The following is a 17,833-nucleotide window of genomic DNA, read 5'->3' on the forward strand; positions in this document are numbered from 1 at the left end:
CCAGGCTGCAGCTTGGTAATGAGTCCAACCTACCAGCTGAAGATCAATGCTCTAGAGCAGTAGAGTCCCCAAACTTCCTACCTTCAGGGCAGTGATGGCTGGTGGTTCCATGTCAGTGGGGCAGGGGCATCCATTCTAGGTTTTAGTCTGCTTTCAAGGAGCTGTGCTCAGCACCTTGGGCAGCTCCTTCAAAGTTTGAACTGAAACCCAGAGCAGATTCCACCGCCCCACTGACATGGATCCACCAGCCTCCACTGCATCAGGGAACTCTTTCCACATAAGGAAAGCATGACACATTACTTAGGATCAGAAGAGATTGATAGGTAAGAGCAGACTGGGCACCAACCTATCAACAGCCATTCTGCCCTTCCACCACCACCAGCTGAAAGACCATTGCCCTCTTTCCTTCATTCACTCAGACTGCCCTTAAGTTTCCTGCTGGAATCAACAGCCTTCTCAAATTAACCATGGAGGGTTCTTGTAGGGGATTGATGATGCTAAGGGTTCAAAGTGCTTCTATTGGTATTGCTACAGTTAGGCTTGAGTGTTAATTGGGATGCTTTGCTAGGTGAAATAACCTTTGGAAGTGTGAATTTTTGAACCTTGTGCTTTACCAATGCAATAAAGATGCTTAAACTTAAATGTTACTTCATGTTGTGAACTTAAATGTTACTTCATGTCCCCCCTATTCATCTTCCAGAAGCCGAAGGCTGGCAGAAGGCCACAGCATTGGGAGTTACTAATCAGGTACCATGGTGCCCGCAAAGGTCTTCATTGGTATGACCAAGCAGGGGCCCAAGACTTTGAGCTTTCATTTTTTTAAAAAAAACTTCTAGCCCTCCTAAAAAGGGCATTATGAAGCAAAATGCGCAGATACCCTTCTAAGCGATTTCTGTGAAATGAACCAGCCTGGCTACTCCTGCCTATCAATATCTCTAGCCAAAGAGTGAAGTCAGAGCTGCGATTGATAAGTGAGTTGGTTTGATACCAAGCAGTAGGAATCCCTGATGTCCTTAAGTTCTGCTCTTTCCCCCTCTGCTCTAATGCACCTTTCTTGCTTCTGTCTTGTTTTCTAATCCTTGGAATCTCTGTAGAGTGCCCTTTCTTTTTCCCTAGGAACCAGGATGCATATTTCTGTAGTGGGTTTGTCTGAGATCAGGTATTCCCTAGAAGTTATTTTCTGTAACTACTATTACACAATAAGTGCAGGTGGATGTTAAACAATTCCATCCCCAAATGAGGCTTAAGCCTGTTTCCTGCTGTGTGCATTTTCTGGCACTCATTAAAAATTCAAAGTATAGTTAAGTTACAGTACAGTTGCAGACAGGTCTGCTTCATAAGTACATCTCTTTGTGTTTAATGGGGCTTACTCCCAGGAAAGTAGGTACAGTATGGTAGCCTAAGCTTTGGCTGGGGATTGTCATTGAGGAAAACGAGGTTCTTGTGCCATTAACTGCTGTATCTTCACAAGCAGGGCATAGCCAACTTCCCATGTCAAACATGAAATTGTTTGAGGGGGAGCCATTTTATGACTCGTGCCCACATTACTCACAAAATTCAAAATGTGCCCAATGGCTCAAAAATGGTTGGTTACCCCTGCTTTAAATTTCTTGTGCTTTGGCATGTAGAAACAGCGAGGCAAATGTAAAAAGTAGTTCCTGTAGATAATGTGGGGGCAGGAAAGTGGGCAAGGAGATCTCTTGTTGCCAAGCAGAGTAACAGGCACCAGTAAGCCTAGAGTATGTTTTCATTTTTCTTGCAGCTTTGTTGCTTTTTGGCAGCTATGGGTCCTTAAGGTTTCACATGCAACACTAAGCAGGATTTACAAACCAGCTACAAACCTTGGTTAACATATGGCCATTAACCATTGTTAAGAAACCAAGGTGCGGGGCCAGGTATGGATGAACATCTTAAACTATAGTTAACTACCATGCTTTATAAACTATGGCTTAGTGTTATGTGAGAACCAGGCCACTGTGTCTCTTTGTTTAGAGTCTTTTCTGGAAGCAGGGAGACCCCGCTGTGCACACATGACTATGGTATGGCCACATCCCTTTAACACTGAAAAAAAAATGATATTTTTAAAGCAATTCCCATCTTTAAAAAGGCTTTAAGGAAGGTGACAAGACTTCAACAAACCTCCATTTTGCTTCCTTAGTGTGCGATTGGCTAAGTACTGTGAATCAGGAATCCAGAAGGCAGAGCAATTAGGAGTGGCTCCCCCAGCGCAAAATATCCATTATTCTTTTAAATGAAACAAAATCTTGTATTTGTTTCAACAATATTTTTAAAGCAGAGTATGCAGCTTCGTTGATGGAACTGTGCCATCAATGTATAATGGAAAATAAGGAAATAAAGAGGGTTTAAAAATAGAACTCCACCCAAGTCCCCCTCAAAAAGAATCCAGATATAAATGCCCTAATATTTATTTGAATGATTAAATGTCAACTCAGCTTACAGACTTTCACTATCTTTCCTTAAATGCTTCTATTCCAACGTAGCTTGAAGTTATAAGAAAATTATTCAGTGGACAAAACGAGAGGAGTGCGAGATACAAAAAACATTTCTGCATAGCAGGCCAAAAATGTTGCTTCAGCTTCAACACAGGCTAAGGAGATCTCCCTTATGGTTTCCAGTAAATGAGAAAATCCATGAAAGAGAAATTTAAGCTCTGGCCTTTTAGGTAGGTGGGTGATGTCATTTGATTTTTGCATGTGTGCGCACAATGCAATCCAAGTAAAGGCACATAAGTTCAGAAGGTCTGCTCTAACGTTAAAGCACTGGGAATAAAGAACAAAAACAAAGGCAGCAAGCAGACTTCAGTCCTCGTAAATTTCGGCCTTATAATTAGAAAATGACTTATTATAGAGCTTTATCAGAAGAAAACATTGGCCTCGTATGTTGCCTCAGTCCTGGCTATGCTGCTATATATTTTAAACTTTGTTTAGAGTAAAAAGGGTCTGGTCTGTATTCTTTTCACAACTGACACTAATAGTCTTTGTTTCCAAAATGCTTGTTTCATTCACAAGTGTCTGGCAGGAAAAAACATTTTTAAAAATTATGTTCTCTTCACAATATTCTGAGGTTATAATTTATAACATTTAGAAAGAGACATGAAATCAACAGAACTGGCTGGTTGTTAAATAATTTTTCATCTTAAAAGTATGACACAATCTTTTTTTAAACTGTGAATCATCAAAAAAAAAAACCACCTTCAAGATAATTGAAGGACAGGCTTAATGCCTTTATTGTAATTCCAAACTGGAGAAGAAAACTCTGTTCTAATAAGGGAAAAAATCCTTTGCCTGCCATGCTTATTATGTATGTATCTACTATATGTCTGTGAGCTATAACTCATATACCATCTATACAAACAACGGTCTGTGTCTTATTACGAAATAACTTCATGATTTATGGGGGTGCTGACATTAAAGCACACAGCTAAGCTCACTGGATTAAACATTTTAAACATAGATCCAAAACATATTTGTGAAAGTAAGCCCTGTTGAAATCAGTGCGGCTTAGGGTGACTCTGAATGTGACAGTCCCATGTGGCTAGCTGAATGTGATTTCACTTCCATATTTGGCTGGCAGCACAGGATTGTCATATCCAAAAAAAAGTTGCATAGGATATACTTGAATGTCCAGCCTATGCAGCTTGCTCCTTTAAACAGGAAGATCCTGTACTGGCAGCCAACCACAGAAGTGACAGTGCATCCTGGTCGGATGTCTTGCTCATCAGACATCTTCCAATTACAAATTTTGTGTATGTATTGCTGCGGAGAAGAACTTTCTTCACAAATGGCTTTCTTGCTGACTTTGCAAGCATGGAATGGCCACTGACTTTGCCCGAATGGAGAAACCCTTGTGGGCAACGGACATTAGAAATATCAGACCAAAGCAATGTGGTGATAAAAAAAAGAGAGAGAGAAAGCTGTTGGGAATTTAAAGGGATGCTGCTGTGATTGTTAACCATACTAAGATATGCCTAATTATAACTACTGTAACAGAGCAAGGAGTGGCATATCCTTTTAGAGAGATATGCAAGAACCAGATCTAGAAGGACCTCGCACAGCTTATTAACATGGGGAGGATGGTGCCACTCCATCTCCCCTGCCATTCTAACACATGACTGAATGTTCAAATCCACTATTACGTCTGAACAACAGTTATGATTTCATAACCCTCTTGCAGTACAGTAGAGCTCAAAATGGTTCAGAATAGCTGGTAGTTTAGAAAATAAAGACCACGTTTTATTAATAATTGATACATCTTTATTAAGCAGAGAGGATTCAATGTAACATGACATGGGTATTATCAAAACTGTACAATTATAGTTTTTTTGTGTTTTTTGAAAATACGTGAACTACAGAAACAAATACAAATGGGGTGTTCAAACTGGCCACAGGGATTAAGCAGGCATTCTCCCACACAGTTAAAAACATGCAGGAGATTAGGCTCATTTTATATATATATATATAAAAAGTATTGTGTTTTGGAAATGGTAGACTTCAGATAGCGATTCAGTTGCTTTATGAACACCCCAGATATGACAAACAAAACAGAACAGTTGCTTTGTTAAAAAAACAACAACCCACAATATTCACACAGGGTGCAAACCGGGGCATGCTACTACTGTGCATCTTCCATCCATTCTAATGGGCCCTGTACAGCAGCACCACACAAGCCCCTTTGAAATGGACAATTAGATGCCAAGCAGCAGCGCCCATTAGGTTGCACTTACAATCAACAGTAGGGTCTTCTTTTGAAGCATGAGGTAGATGCAAGTCATAGAAAAGACAAGAACACACACAACCATAAACAATCTATTTTTTTTCTTAACATACAATCTTCTTTCAAAACAATACACAGAACTCTGTCAACCCTACACAATGCATGACATTTTGACTTCATGTGACAGTAAAGTAACAGCTGCTTGATGCAAAAATATTTGGAAAGCCAAACACTAGTGATTAGATAATATATGGACGTAACAAGCAAAGTACTCTGGAGAGTATACATTTCTGAAAGAAGTCTGACAAGTGAAAAGTTATTTCTTTTGTAACCCTAAATCCTGCCTTCCCAGTTTTAGCAGTTGATGTGATGGGAACTACATCATACTGGTAAGGATTGTGTAAAGGCAAGTTGGTGATAAGGCAAGCAAAGAAAGAATATGAGTAGCTAATTGCTATAACATAAAAACAACCAATAAACGTATCTGTTAATATATCTGAAATGAACCAGGAATGCCATACAATATGAAAGGAAAACTGATGGAGGAGAGAAATGGGAAGAATTCCTTCTGTCAGTGTTCATTGAGAAAGTGTGTTGTGTGAGATCTGGATTGCTTTCAGAGAGGGCATCTGAAGGGTTATGGCAGATAGTGGTGGCAAAGGCTACTGTTTTAAAGCTGACAAATTTCAAATTAACATTCACTGGATGAGTCTTTAAAAAACTCAAATGTGCAACGTCTTATCTTTGAGGCAATGTCTCAAAATCTCTTAAGATCAGTCTTCAACGTTCGAAGGTATCTGATGTAACAGGAATTTTTAAAAAAGGATCAGGGAGGGAGAAACCAGGAAAATAGAGACCAGTCAGCCTATACAAATAAATTGTTAGAAAATAATATTGACATTAAAATTGTTGAACATACTGAAGAACAAGCCTTGTTAAAGAAGAATCAGTATGGCTTCTGCAAAGGAAAGTTCTGCTTAACCAACTTTTTAGAATTATTTTGAATTCTAAAGCATGTAGACAGGGGTGATACAGAAGCCATTATATATGATTGACTTTCAGGACGTTTTTGACAAAACCCCTCTGAAATGTAAGAGCAGAAGAAATTTCCATTTGGAAACTCCAAACATCAAGGTCCAGACTAGCCACTTGCACAGCTTTTTTACTTGTTAGTGAGGCAAGGCAAAGTTCTCAAAAACACTGCTATACAACATGAAATGAATTAGTACACAACATTAAACATGAAAGTAGCTTGCTGTAAATAATACATGACTTAAAAATGTAGAGCTTACATTTGTAGCAGAAGTACAGTCTTCAATGGCTTTGGAAAACATTGTCCAATCTTGTGACAAATCTATCTGATTAGAAATTCCCTGGTTTATGAAAGCAGTCACTCAATTCTCTACTATTGCTAATCTCAGAACTTTTACAGATCATGTTAGAACAAACAGCAATACTCTGAACTAAATGGGTTTGAGGTCTGCACTCTGATCCAGTGTTGGGCACAGAAGCTTCAATGCAGTCATCCACAAGAGCTTCCTATTAATTTCAGGGAATGAATCCAGTCCACACATGGCTTTGGTTCCTCCACTTTAATTGTTCCCAGCCCATGGGAACAAGTGATGCGTGTATGCATCCTAGTGCATGCACATCTCTGGATCAAGGCAACTTAAAGAACTGTGTAGTCAACCTGAGTATTTTTATGGGCATCATTTGTATCTGGCATTTGCTCTACTGTCAATTAACCAATATAAATTTTCCACTAACTCAGACTGTTAATAAAGTATGTATAAGACAGTCAGTATATAATAAAGTGAGCATTCTGAAGTATTCCTAATTAAGTGCATCAAGGTCAAACAATTATATTTTAATTGTGAATATAAGCCTAGAAAAATGTCACTTGTCTACTTGTAATATTGCCCATTTTGGTTTTATATGCCTGTAAATATAAATCTAGATTTTTAGAGTACATTTTTGATAGAAATATTGATAATGCAGCATCTCTCTCTCTCAAAAATATACATTTAATTATTTTACATATAAAATTTTAATCTTTCATTCCAACAACCAAGTTTATAATATTTCCAATAAGATCTCTACTTAAAAAAAATCTGTATGGAAAGAGTTAGAAAAGGGAAAAGAAAGAGTGTATAAAACTGTAGAATTCACAGTAACTGAAATTAAACATCTTACATATAGCCACATATTTAAATATATATATTTATATATATATGCCGACATTTAATATAGTAAAATATAGCTATGATTGACTTAAAGACTCTAGTCTTCTTTGAAGACATTTTAAAATTTTTCATACATAGAATATGATTATGTAATACATTCAGCTGAAGGTTAGGCAAAGCGCATTATTTTTAAATACACAGGTTGTCCACATACCCACTAACCCAATCCTGCAAACACTTGAGCGTGACAATAGTTTACTTATGTAAGTAATTCAGATTTATTTTTGATACATTCCAGATCAGCTAAGATCCTCATATCTGTTGGCTGCTGCACAAGTGCATGTGAACTTTTGTTCCCTTTGCCAGTATAAAAGACAATGGGCTAAAAGGGTGGTTAGGGTGAAAAACAACAGAGGAACTGGTCCTGTGCTCTGTCTAGGGCTGCTGACTTTTGAATCAGCCTCTGGAGTTGCCCATTGATATGGTATGATATGCAACAATTAGCAGGTGCTTATGTTCATCTCCATGATGTGAAAATATTTACCTGCTTATGTCTGCTTACCAAGACGGCAACAGGCCAGAGTTGTTCGATGGGATTTTTTCTGGTCAGCGGACAACTCTAGTTGTGCCATCTCGCTGGTTTATGTTATAAGAACAGCACAAGGGGTATTTTTGGAGGGGGGAGGCTGAGGCTGTAGTAAATTGCTGGCTCTCATCAAACAAAAAACAATTAAATAATGAAGCACATTCTGCCCCTTTGCCCTTCCTTGATACCCTTTGCAGTTGTAATACAGTTAGATCTGAACTAGCCAGCCCAGGGGATTGGCCTGAACTGGGGAAGTGTTTAGAGGACTTCGTTCATACCATTAAACACCTAATTGAATATAGCAACTGTTTTCTTGTCCAAATCGCATGTAACTGTCATATTCATTCTGGTCTGAATCATCCATACATATGAATATAAACTGGGGACACTGATTGAATTGAAGCCACACAACTTGACTCTGCAGTAGAATTCTGCAAGCTGAACATATTGCTATCACAGAATTTCTGTCATAGCAAGGCAAAAAATAAAGCTCAACCTTCATTGAAGGTTATGCAAACTGCACTCGTGCTAGTCTGCAAAGGGATAGTATCTCTTATTTTATGCCACATCCACACCAGACAGTTATTCCACTTTAACTAGTAATGGCTTCCCCCAAAGAATCCTGGGAAGTGTAGTTTGTGAAGGGTGCTGAATGTTTTTTGAGGCTCCTGTTCCCTTGACAGAGTTCCAATGGCCAGAGTCTGGGAACTGGATCTCTGTGAGGCGAATAACAGTCTCCTAGCAATTCTCAGCATCTTTTGCAAACTACACTTCCCATGGGGGAAGCCATGACTGTTTAAAGTGGAATAAATGTCAAGAGACCCCATTTCAGCTCACAAGGTGACAACTTAATATTCCTACAGTTTCAAATCAAAGCCTTTGGTTTTCATTTGGGAGGTATTTTAAGACTAGTGGGAGGCAGGAGTTCTAAAAAATATTATGAAAATTAGTACCGGCTTGCTCTTTTGTGCATTCCAAATGCTACTTTGGGGTACATCCAATTACAATGTTGTAATGACTAACTAGCAGTTGGATACAAAACATAGAGGGGCTTTTAAGGAATCCTTTCATTCCTATCCATGGTGAGTCATACAGAACAATTAGCTCTATAGTTTCTCCTCAACACTTAAAAAAATCACCATACAATTGTGGAAATGTTGGAATGGCAAGGAATGAAGGTCTGACTTAATAATTTTCAACAACAAAAAGCTAGCTGTAGATAATATAAGCATTCCTGTGAGCGAATCAATTTTTTTAAATAGTGGTCTAAATTTACAAAGGCAGTGATATCTATGTATATGTTGTGGAGCACTCCTAAAATGCAGGCACTTGGATATCCCCATGTCACATCTAGAAATGGTTGCACTCCATAGGCAAGTCTAGAAAAGTGGGCTTCTAGATCACCTTGAGTAAAAAAATTAAACTATCCATACTACAACAGATAGCACACAAAATATTGGTCAAAAAGCAAAGCTTGTCTCAGCCATCATTTTGTTTTCTACATTTTTAAAATTTTCTGCCAGGTCCACATTGGCAGAAATATATTCAAGTGTGCCAAAGGTTCAAGACTGGTCCATAACATAACCCCACCTTTGAACACACAAGTGCTAACCATGCACATGTGGTGTTATAGTCCATGAATTAACCCCAGATTACAGTTCCATGGTTTTTTTCAGTATGGATTACCACTTGTGGCAAACACAGGGTTGCCTCATTCACTGTAATTTGGGGGGCATTCTGTACATACATTGGAAATGCTCAATAGGAAGCTGTGCCTTAGCACTACAGCAAATAAGAAAGCTGTTGTATGTGCAGGAGCTGCATGCATTCATTAGTGCTACAATGCATGAGAAAAAAGCCTCTGTGGCTTTGAATGTAAATTGGTAGCCTACATGTAGCAGGTGGTAGATACTGTACTGTAAAGGCCTTTTGGGTAAACAGATAAGACTAACAATTAGGTCCAAAACAAAAATTGGTAGTTCTCATTAAGAAAAAAAATGGAAACAGCACTAAGTGTTGCATTATGTATGCAAGCTGGCTTTTGGATGGATGAATGTATATGGAAGTCATTAAAAACAGTTAACACTTTTTTTACCCACAGTTATATATGGAAATGTTGCTTTAGTTTCTGCTTGCTAAAGCAGGAAATGCAACCCCCCCCCCTAAGTGGCAGACAACATGACAGTGGGCAAAAAGCTGCACCAAGTTAAGCTCAAAAACCATACAAATAATCAACAGATACTGTAAAATGGCAAATGTGCAGCACTGTGTTTGAAATCTTCTTGTTCTGATGAGATGGAATCCCCTGATCAAGAGATGGGAAAAGGGGGGGGGGAGAATATTTTCCCCAGCTTATGTGACTGAAATCCCTTTACAGACACACCTTGTGTCTCCTTGACATTTGTGGAACTCAGCACTATGATTCTGGAGAGACAAAGCAGCATTTATGGGGTGGGGAGGGAACTAACTAGCTTGTGTTTTACATTGAGAGCCTGTGGACCTTTTTACACAATCCACAGCTGTATATAAATAGTAGCTTTGTCATGTGTTAGCCTAGAATGCTGCAAGAGGTTCAAGGACCATGTTCATTCAGGGGGGAAAAACCCACTAAGGAAATCCTTCCTCATTTTGCCAAAGAATCCAAATAAATCCTTTCAAAGCAAATGACAACAAACAGCTCCTTTTGAACCTCAGATCTCCTATGTTGTTCTGTGGACTTGCATCCCCACCCCCTGGGTTAGGCTGTGCTGCTGCTGGAACACGGGGTGCTTTGTGTGCTGCCGATACTGTGGGCTGCACTGCTGTTTTCTGAGGCTGGTGGAGATGGGGGTACCTGCTGTCTTGCTGCCGGTTCTCCTGGAGGAAACAAACAGAAAAAGAATTTGATGTTACAAAAATCATCTCTTTCTCTCCTCCATAGGCTTCTTGCCACTTCCCAAAAAAGAAAGGAAGAAATTGTTAACAAATGATTTCAAGTAATTTTTAAAAAAAGAAATGCTTTTAATTTTCATACCTATAGGCACCATTTGTATGGAAACATGCACCTTGTGTTGCTGGCTTCTCTGCCAAGTTGCTAGCTCAGTTGAAGATGGTGTGAGCTATTTACAGCTGTCTGTCATGGGACTAAGATCACAGTTATGATGGGAGGCCCATATTCTGTAGGCTTTATATGTATTTTTTGGATATCACCCAAGGGTGGGGAAAAAGTGCTTATTCTACCTAGCCTGTGGAGAAACACATTATTTTAGTTTATATAGGTGTATCTCATTTGTATCCTGATACTGCTTTAAGGAGCTCAAAGGCAGCAGATATCTTATCCTCACAACGATGCTGTGTTAATATGTGACTGCCTCACAGCTATTCAGTGAACTTTGGATGTGGGCATTAGAATCTTAAGTCTCCCTGATTCAGATCTGTTCCTGATTCTATCCATTATTGCACACTGGCTTTCCTTGCATATTGACTAGAAGAAGAAAAATGTGATTTGGGGCCTCTGGAATGGGATGGGATATCAAGGAGCAGAAAAGGGGTAGAATCTCAGTGGTCCAGTTGGAGAGAATAGGGCTGTTTACACATTTAAAGTACATTTCCCTCCAAAGAATCCTCGGAACTGTAGCTTGTTAAGGGTGCTGGGAACTGGAGTTCTGTGAGGGATAAACTACATTTTTCAGAATTCTTTGGTTGGGAGGGGATGTGCTTTAAATGTATGGTGTGTACATAGACAGGATGGGGCTGAGGTTTCCTGTGAGCCGCTTATTAGAGGAACTAGAAGACAGACTATTAAGACTGCAAGGGGAACTTAGATCAGGAATGATCTGAACAAATTTTAATTCAGATTAATCTTGTTGAACGTAGATAGGCCAAAATCTTTATTTAAATGTGTATTATTTTTATCAATATGAATACAAATACATACATTTTCTGTTACAGAGATCAGAATCTAGCCTGATCCTTTTTTCAGCATAATGTACTATGCTGCATTTTACCACAAAGTACTGTAAACAATAACTGGATTCATGTAATATATTAGGATTTATCTCAAATTCCTCGCTTCAATGCGTCACTTTATCCAACTGTATTTCCATTATTCTCCTTCCCTTACATTGCAAAAGCCATCTCTAGGAGTGAAAACCCATATTTAGTGAAGGGGGAAACGTCCCTTCGCTAAAGATTAGGAACATTTAGTGCTGGCTGGGGGCGGGGAAGCCACCCTATTTCCATATTAACACAGAAAATGCAGTTGCTTTCATTCCCTTAATAGGGCCCCTTCAACCCTCTGCCAGGAAAGCGATCTGCAAAATGCAGAACTGGCCTATATTCCCAGCTGTTGGGTCCTATTACAGCTACGCTGTCACCCATTCCATAAACTGCACTATTACCCAGAGCTGTGCAGCAACCACAGCACATCAGATATGAACTGTATACATTTTGCTTTAACTTTGTATAGATGAATACCTTTTCGTCTTCAGGGAAAATGGCATGCACAGCTGTCAAAGCCTAGATGCCAAAAATATATTGTCTCTTTCCCCCCCTCCTTCTCTCCCCCTCCCCCTTTCTGGAAAGCTTTCCACAGATGCATTTTTTCCTTTCAAGTATGGGGTTATGCCCTCTGTCTCAGTGGCACTGACCTCTGCTGGAGATGAAATTGTTTCTCCATCATCCTCTTCTTCCAAGAAAAAAATTGGCTGTTCTCTCCTTGTGGAGCAAATAGTATTGGCCATGTCAACTACAGCAACTTAGCTTCCAGTTGTACTAGCACATGAAATGAGCCTAGAAATCATAAATTTACATTGCCTAGTGAGATGCCCACCAATTGGGCATTGAAAATGTGGCTGTTAAAATAGGCCATAGCTGAATGGGTGGGCATGCTAGTCCTAATTTCTCTTCTTAACTGGCTTGGCCCCTCCTCTTTCTTTTGGCACCGGCTTCCTTCCATGGCCCAGCTTGCCATTTGGAGCTTGGAAATTGAAGCACACAAAGAGGAGGGCGGGCAGATGCAGCTGATTGGTCTACTACCTGCTACTGTTACAGTAGCCTTAAACACTCCCTTGAGACAGCTTATTCCTTATTATCGTTCCTAGCGATAAGCAGTATTTGAGAGAGTCTTTGTGGGCAAAGGTCACAGGTCCCCCTGTTTATTATCTTGCAGTTCTTCTCAACTTTCTGACAATACCTCTTCTGCCACTCCACTGAAGCTGTTCATGAGGAAGAAGTGGATACAGTGGCAGAAATCTGGGCCGTTATTATAATTATTTTTTCTCCACTTGTTTTAAATGATAGTTCCCCATAACTGTTCAAAACACATTTTAGTTTCTCACCGTCACTGTTCATTCAGTTAGATCCTTAGTTTTCAGAGTATAAGGCCATAGTTGGCTCAATGTGATGTAGTTTGACTTATATCCTTTTTTTCTAAACTTAGGTTTTTATTACAGTTTTATAAAGCAGTTAAACATCCAAAATATACAAATCACACAAAGCATACAATTCAAAAAGACCATGTGGAGGTCCTCCCTCACTGTTGCGCATGCTTAAAATCAATGCAGAAAAGTCCAATAGAAATCCATTCCTGTTACAGACTCAACACAAACATATAGTTTTATACTTATTTGGCTTTGCCCAAACCAAATGCTGTATTTCAAAAAAATGTAATTACAGGCCACCATGATTTCTCCCCCCGCCTTTTGCTGGGTCACTATTTGTGGTAGCAGTTTATTTATGATTAGCAGATTCCACACTTCAAGGATCTCATCTGACTCAATGTGTGTGTGGGGGGGAAGGTCAGCATTCTACCATTTGTGTGCCACAATCAGGCGATCCACAGTCAAAACGTTATGTAATTAGTGTCTTTTCATAATAACAGTCCGCATCTCCATTATTTATATACTCTAAAAGCATAATTAGCAGATTAAAGTCCCACTCATTCTGATAGCACAATCCTAAGCATATTTACTTAGAAGTATGCTCTATTGTATTCAGTGGGACTTGGTAAATATGCTTAGCGTTCAGGTGTAGCAAAATAAATAAATTAGTAGTAGTAGTAGTAGTAAATATTAGTATGAATCATTTTCCTAACCAGCTGCCTTTGAAGGTGTAGATAAGATCCTCTTGCTGAAAACCCTTTCCAACACCACCCATTTATCTGTTATTCCTCTGTCTGTCCATCCAAACTCTATCCACACACTCAAGCTTAACTGGCATCCAATACTAAAAAGTTGGAACCTGCAGGGGGCGGGAATGTTCTTTACAGCTACACATAAAAGGCTGATGGCAGGCACCACATCTCATTCAATCTAACAAATCCTGAATTATATTTTTTTTCTTCATTTTACTGATGGAAAATTGAGCCTAATAGATGGTGTCCTGTGTTGCCCAACGCAAGCCATCAAACTTGTATCAGAGCTGCAATTTGCATTCCAGTCTCTTGGGCCCATATCCAGTACTGCACTCTGAAGCAGATTCCTGTTTCTAATATGGGTTTCACAAAATGACCATGTCCCACCTCTATAGATTATAAACATGCTTTAACCCATCTGTAGGCTGAAAACATCAAGAATTCAACAGCATATATTTTATTATTCACACTTCAGAAGACTGCCAGTACTGCTCCCTGTCCAGGAAGCCTGACTGTTTGCTTTATTATCCCCATTTGCAAACATAATTTGTTGCTTTATTGGTTTATTTCAGTCAGATCTATTAAACAGAATCTTTGAAACGTCTGAGTTTTGGGGGGATGGGAGGGATAATAATCTTGCTCATTGGAAGCACAGTCCCAAATACAGAGGAAACTATCTTCAGACCATCTGAACAGGATATGATGACATATTTATTATTTATAATGTTTAAATACCACTTAATATAATAAATAAGCATATGTGTGCACAAGGTAAACACTCTGAAACTGCTTGCTTTCAGTTTGAGACTGACAATATCTAGTGGTGTTCTTGGCCCTTTATGCTTGTAAGACTTATTATTCACGTACAGAGGGTGGGGGTGGGGAGGTGGGTAAGGCTACAGACAAACATATTTTCCTCAGGTAGTTGCTAAAAGCACCCGAGCAAAGCTTTTACATCTAAAAGAGCTGTGGTTTTTTCATACCATGTATGAATGAAGGTATTTGGGGAATTAAAGTAAAGCATATGCGCAACAAAACTCTGAGTATAAAACTCAGGTCCGGATGTTCTGTGACTTTAGGATGGCCAAGGAATAGAACTCAACATGGAGCTATGAATGAGCATGTGAGATTCACAATGGCCATTATTGCCAGGGGGCTGAGACCGAACACTAATGGTGCCCTGACTGTGTCCCTTTACTTTTTCCAATGTAATGGAATGTTTACCATTCATTCCTATAATGAAATAAACCGCTGCAGTTGGGAACTCTGTTACAATGAGATCAGAACTTGCTGTCTGCTACAGAGCCAAGCTGCCATTGACAAGGACCTTACTAGATGTGTAGTCTGCATACAGGGATACACTGTGCCCACCTAGGGTCCTTATAAAATGCATTATCATAACCCTGAAGATTTTACTAGTAAGCAAACAAATCAGGCCTAAATTCAGGAGGCTAGAATTCTAAGGCCAAAAATATCCCAGGCAATCTCAGCATTTTATGACAATTGTGCTAACTGGGGCACATTAAAGACATGCTCTTTTAAGCTGGTAGCTAAATGTGGATTTTTCATTTTCATTTTGCATAGGTATATATTTTGTATAGGTATGTAACCATGACCATTAGACACATCATTTTGAAAATTAAAAGCTGATGTTCTACAGATTCTGGAACAAAGCCACCAGAATCAATTATTAATAGGCACTATTTGTAGACTTTGAGCAGAACTCAGTTAAGGTACAATTATAAATCAACAAGCTTTTTCCCAGTGATATGAAAAGGAGTGTGGAACACACTTTAAATCCAAAGAAACATTCTGAGGATGCAAGGATTTAAAAAGAAAATACAAGACATGCCTTTGACCTTACATATTCATTCATTTGTATTTTCTTCTTTGCTGTGCTTTCTATTCATTTTAATCTATTAAAACTGAGAGACAGATACACTATATTTCCATGCTATAGTTTAGCATATAAACTTCGCTCTCAGTTTGGCTGGTAAAAGTTTTGAGCTTGCCTTTGTTTTCATGACTATCAAAACAATTCAATTCCTTGAATATTGTCTCTCTGCCTCAAAATATCACTTACGTTTGTTAGTTTATCATTCTGTAGTGTTTTTTTCTGAAAAATATATACATTCTTGGGTCATGAACCTACCACTAGACACAACTTTGGTCTCTATCAGTACATGTTAATGAGAATGCTACTTAACAATTTAAAATGGTTTTTTAACTTTCATTTCAGATATAAAATATAAAGTTATTTTTCTCTCATCTAGTATGTACTTCATAGCTACAATTCTGCCATAGTCCTAAGTAACCAATAAATTATGGGATATAAGATATTTTATTTACTATGCTTTAATAACTTTCCTAGCAGTTAATATAGCATAGTAAATATTTACCTTTCATTTAAAACTGTTAATAAAGAGAGTTCATTATACTTACCTTGGAACAGGACAGTTGCCCTTCAGGACACTTTGTCTTTCAGGAAAAAATTATGCCAAAATAAGGGACCATAATTTTGCATAAATATGCAATTTATGTGTGTGTTTGTGTCATACTCACCTGTGTGGGAATAGATAAACCATAATGCTCCTGTCAGCAGTGCACCAATCACAAAGGCAGCAAAGGCAATGCCCACAACTGTCATAGTGTCCAGGCCATAGAAGACAGCTTTGAAAACAGGGGGGGGGGAACCAAATAAGTACTTCTATTTAGAATGCAGAATTATTTTTTAAAGAATTTCTAAATGCAATATAAACAAAACAGTGTGTGGGTGTCCCAGTTCACTTTGATAATCAGCAGTCAGGAACTAGTAGGCCACGAACTCCCTGTTAGGCTCACCTACTGGAAACCCAAATTCCTTCTCCTTCCATTGCTAGAAACAGAACCTGCCCCTCCTTTCATGTCCATGCCTCTTCAGTCCTCTCCCTCCTTCCCTCTCTGTTGTTTGAAAGTCTATTTTTGAGGAAGAAAGGCAGATAGAAAGGGAGGTGCTTGACAGCGGGTTAGAAATCAAAACAAGGCAAGGAAAAAGCAGTAACGGGAGTGGGGGATGGAAAGTAAGGAGGGGGAGATCGCTAACTGACCTCCTTGAGAGGTGATAGGAATTGTCTGCCACCCCCAACTGCCTGCTAAAATGAGCCACTGTATCGACACTTAAAGAGTGCATTGACATTTGTGGCAAAAATGAAGGAAAGACTAACCAACAATGATTAGCGCACAGGTTGTGTGGCAGTGTGACAGTGGTGCACACATTGTAAAAGCCAGATGTAACCTAAAATGTGGCCATTAGCAAGCTGAAGGCAGCTCAGATTTTAGGCCCATTACTTTTCCTGCTACTTGTTGCTTGTTTTCAGTTTGAAAGACTAAATTAACTTACTTCTCTAATGTTAGTAGACTTATTTTTAAATGCACATAGTCTTCAACTGTGTGCCTTTGGGACAGGGCAGGATTTAAAAATAAAAATAAAAATAATTAAATAAGTGCCCTGCCAATTTTGCTGCCCAGCATGTTCAGTCTATTAGGTGGGGATCACAAAACCTGCTCAACTGGGAGGCAATGCCAGCTTGAAAGTCAGCGAATACACAAATAGAAATAATTGTTTTTCACATGTGGCAGCCTTTTTAATCATGGAAATCAGTTCCAGGCTACAATATTGAGCTCTCTCTACAGGAGAGACAGGGCCATTTGGAAGAAAGTGCATTTGGTCCCTGAATGCATTGTTCTGAATGTGTGCTGAAAAATTGTAGCCATGTCCAGTCATTCTGATTTTTTACTTCTTTCAGAGACACCTATATGATGTATTCCTAATTCACTTTTTTTTAAGACTCAGCTTTATTATGTAATATTTCTAGGGACTCAGGGTTCAATGACAAAATATCTAACTACTCTTGGAGCTAATCAAGAAACCAGAGGCCTTATATAGCTTTAGTTTGCAAATGGTTTCCTGGATGGCCACTCTGAGTTAGGAAGGCCTGCTATCTTTACCAGACCACCAAAGCTGCCTGTCAGAAAATTCTGCAGCCACAAATGCTACCTTTCCCACAACTACACTGATGGTGTGTGCGTATGTGCGCACGCACACAAAGCAACACATCTGAGAACAGGAATGGGGAACCTGTAGTCCTCCAGATTTTGTTGGAATACACTTCCTATCATCCCTGACCATTGGTCATGCTGGCTGTGGCTTATGGAAGCTGGAGTCTAACAACATATGGA

General features: G+C 39.1%; 1 protein-coding gene across 2 annotated transcripts in view; it reads right to left on the reverse strand.

Annotated features, from left to right (window-relative positions):
- Nucleotides 1–4,264: 4,264 nt before the first annotated feature.
- The window catches only part of TGFBR3 (transforming growth factor beta receptor 3), a 215,683-nt gene continuing 202,114 nt past the window's right edge, over nucleotides 4,265–17,833 (reverse strand). For both annotated transcript variants that reach the window (XM_061633658.1, XM_061633659.1), the window contains exons 16-17: nucleotides 16,178–16,285; nucleotides 4,265–10,359 (exon numbers count right to left, since the gene is read on the reverse strand). In XM_061633658.1, coding sequence (XP_061489642.1) covers nucleotides 10,241–10,359; nucleotides 16,178–16,285 — 227 coding nt within the window. In that variant the 3' untranslated portion in view covers nucleotides 4,265–10,240. The remainder of the gene's footprint in view (nucleotides 10,360–16,177; nucleotides 16,286–17,833) is intronic.

Source organism: Rhineura floridana, chromosome 6, assembly GCF_030035675.1.
Source record: "Rhineura floridana isolate rRhiFlo1 chromosome 6, rRhiFlo1.hap2, whole genome shotgun sequence".
NCBI lineage: Eukaryota > Metazoa > Chordata > Lepidosauria > Squamata > Rhineuridae > Rhineura > Rhineura floridana.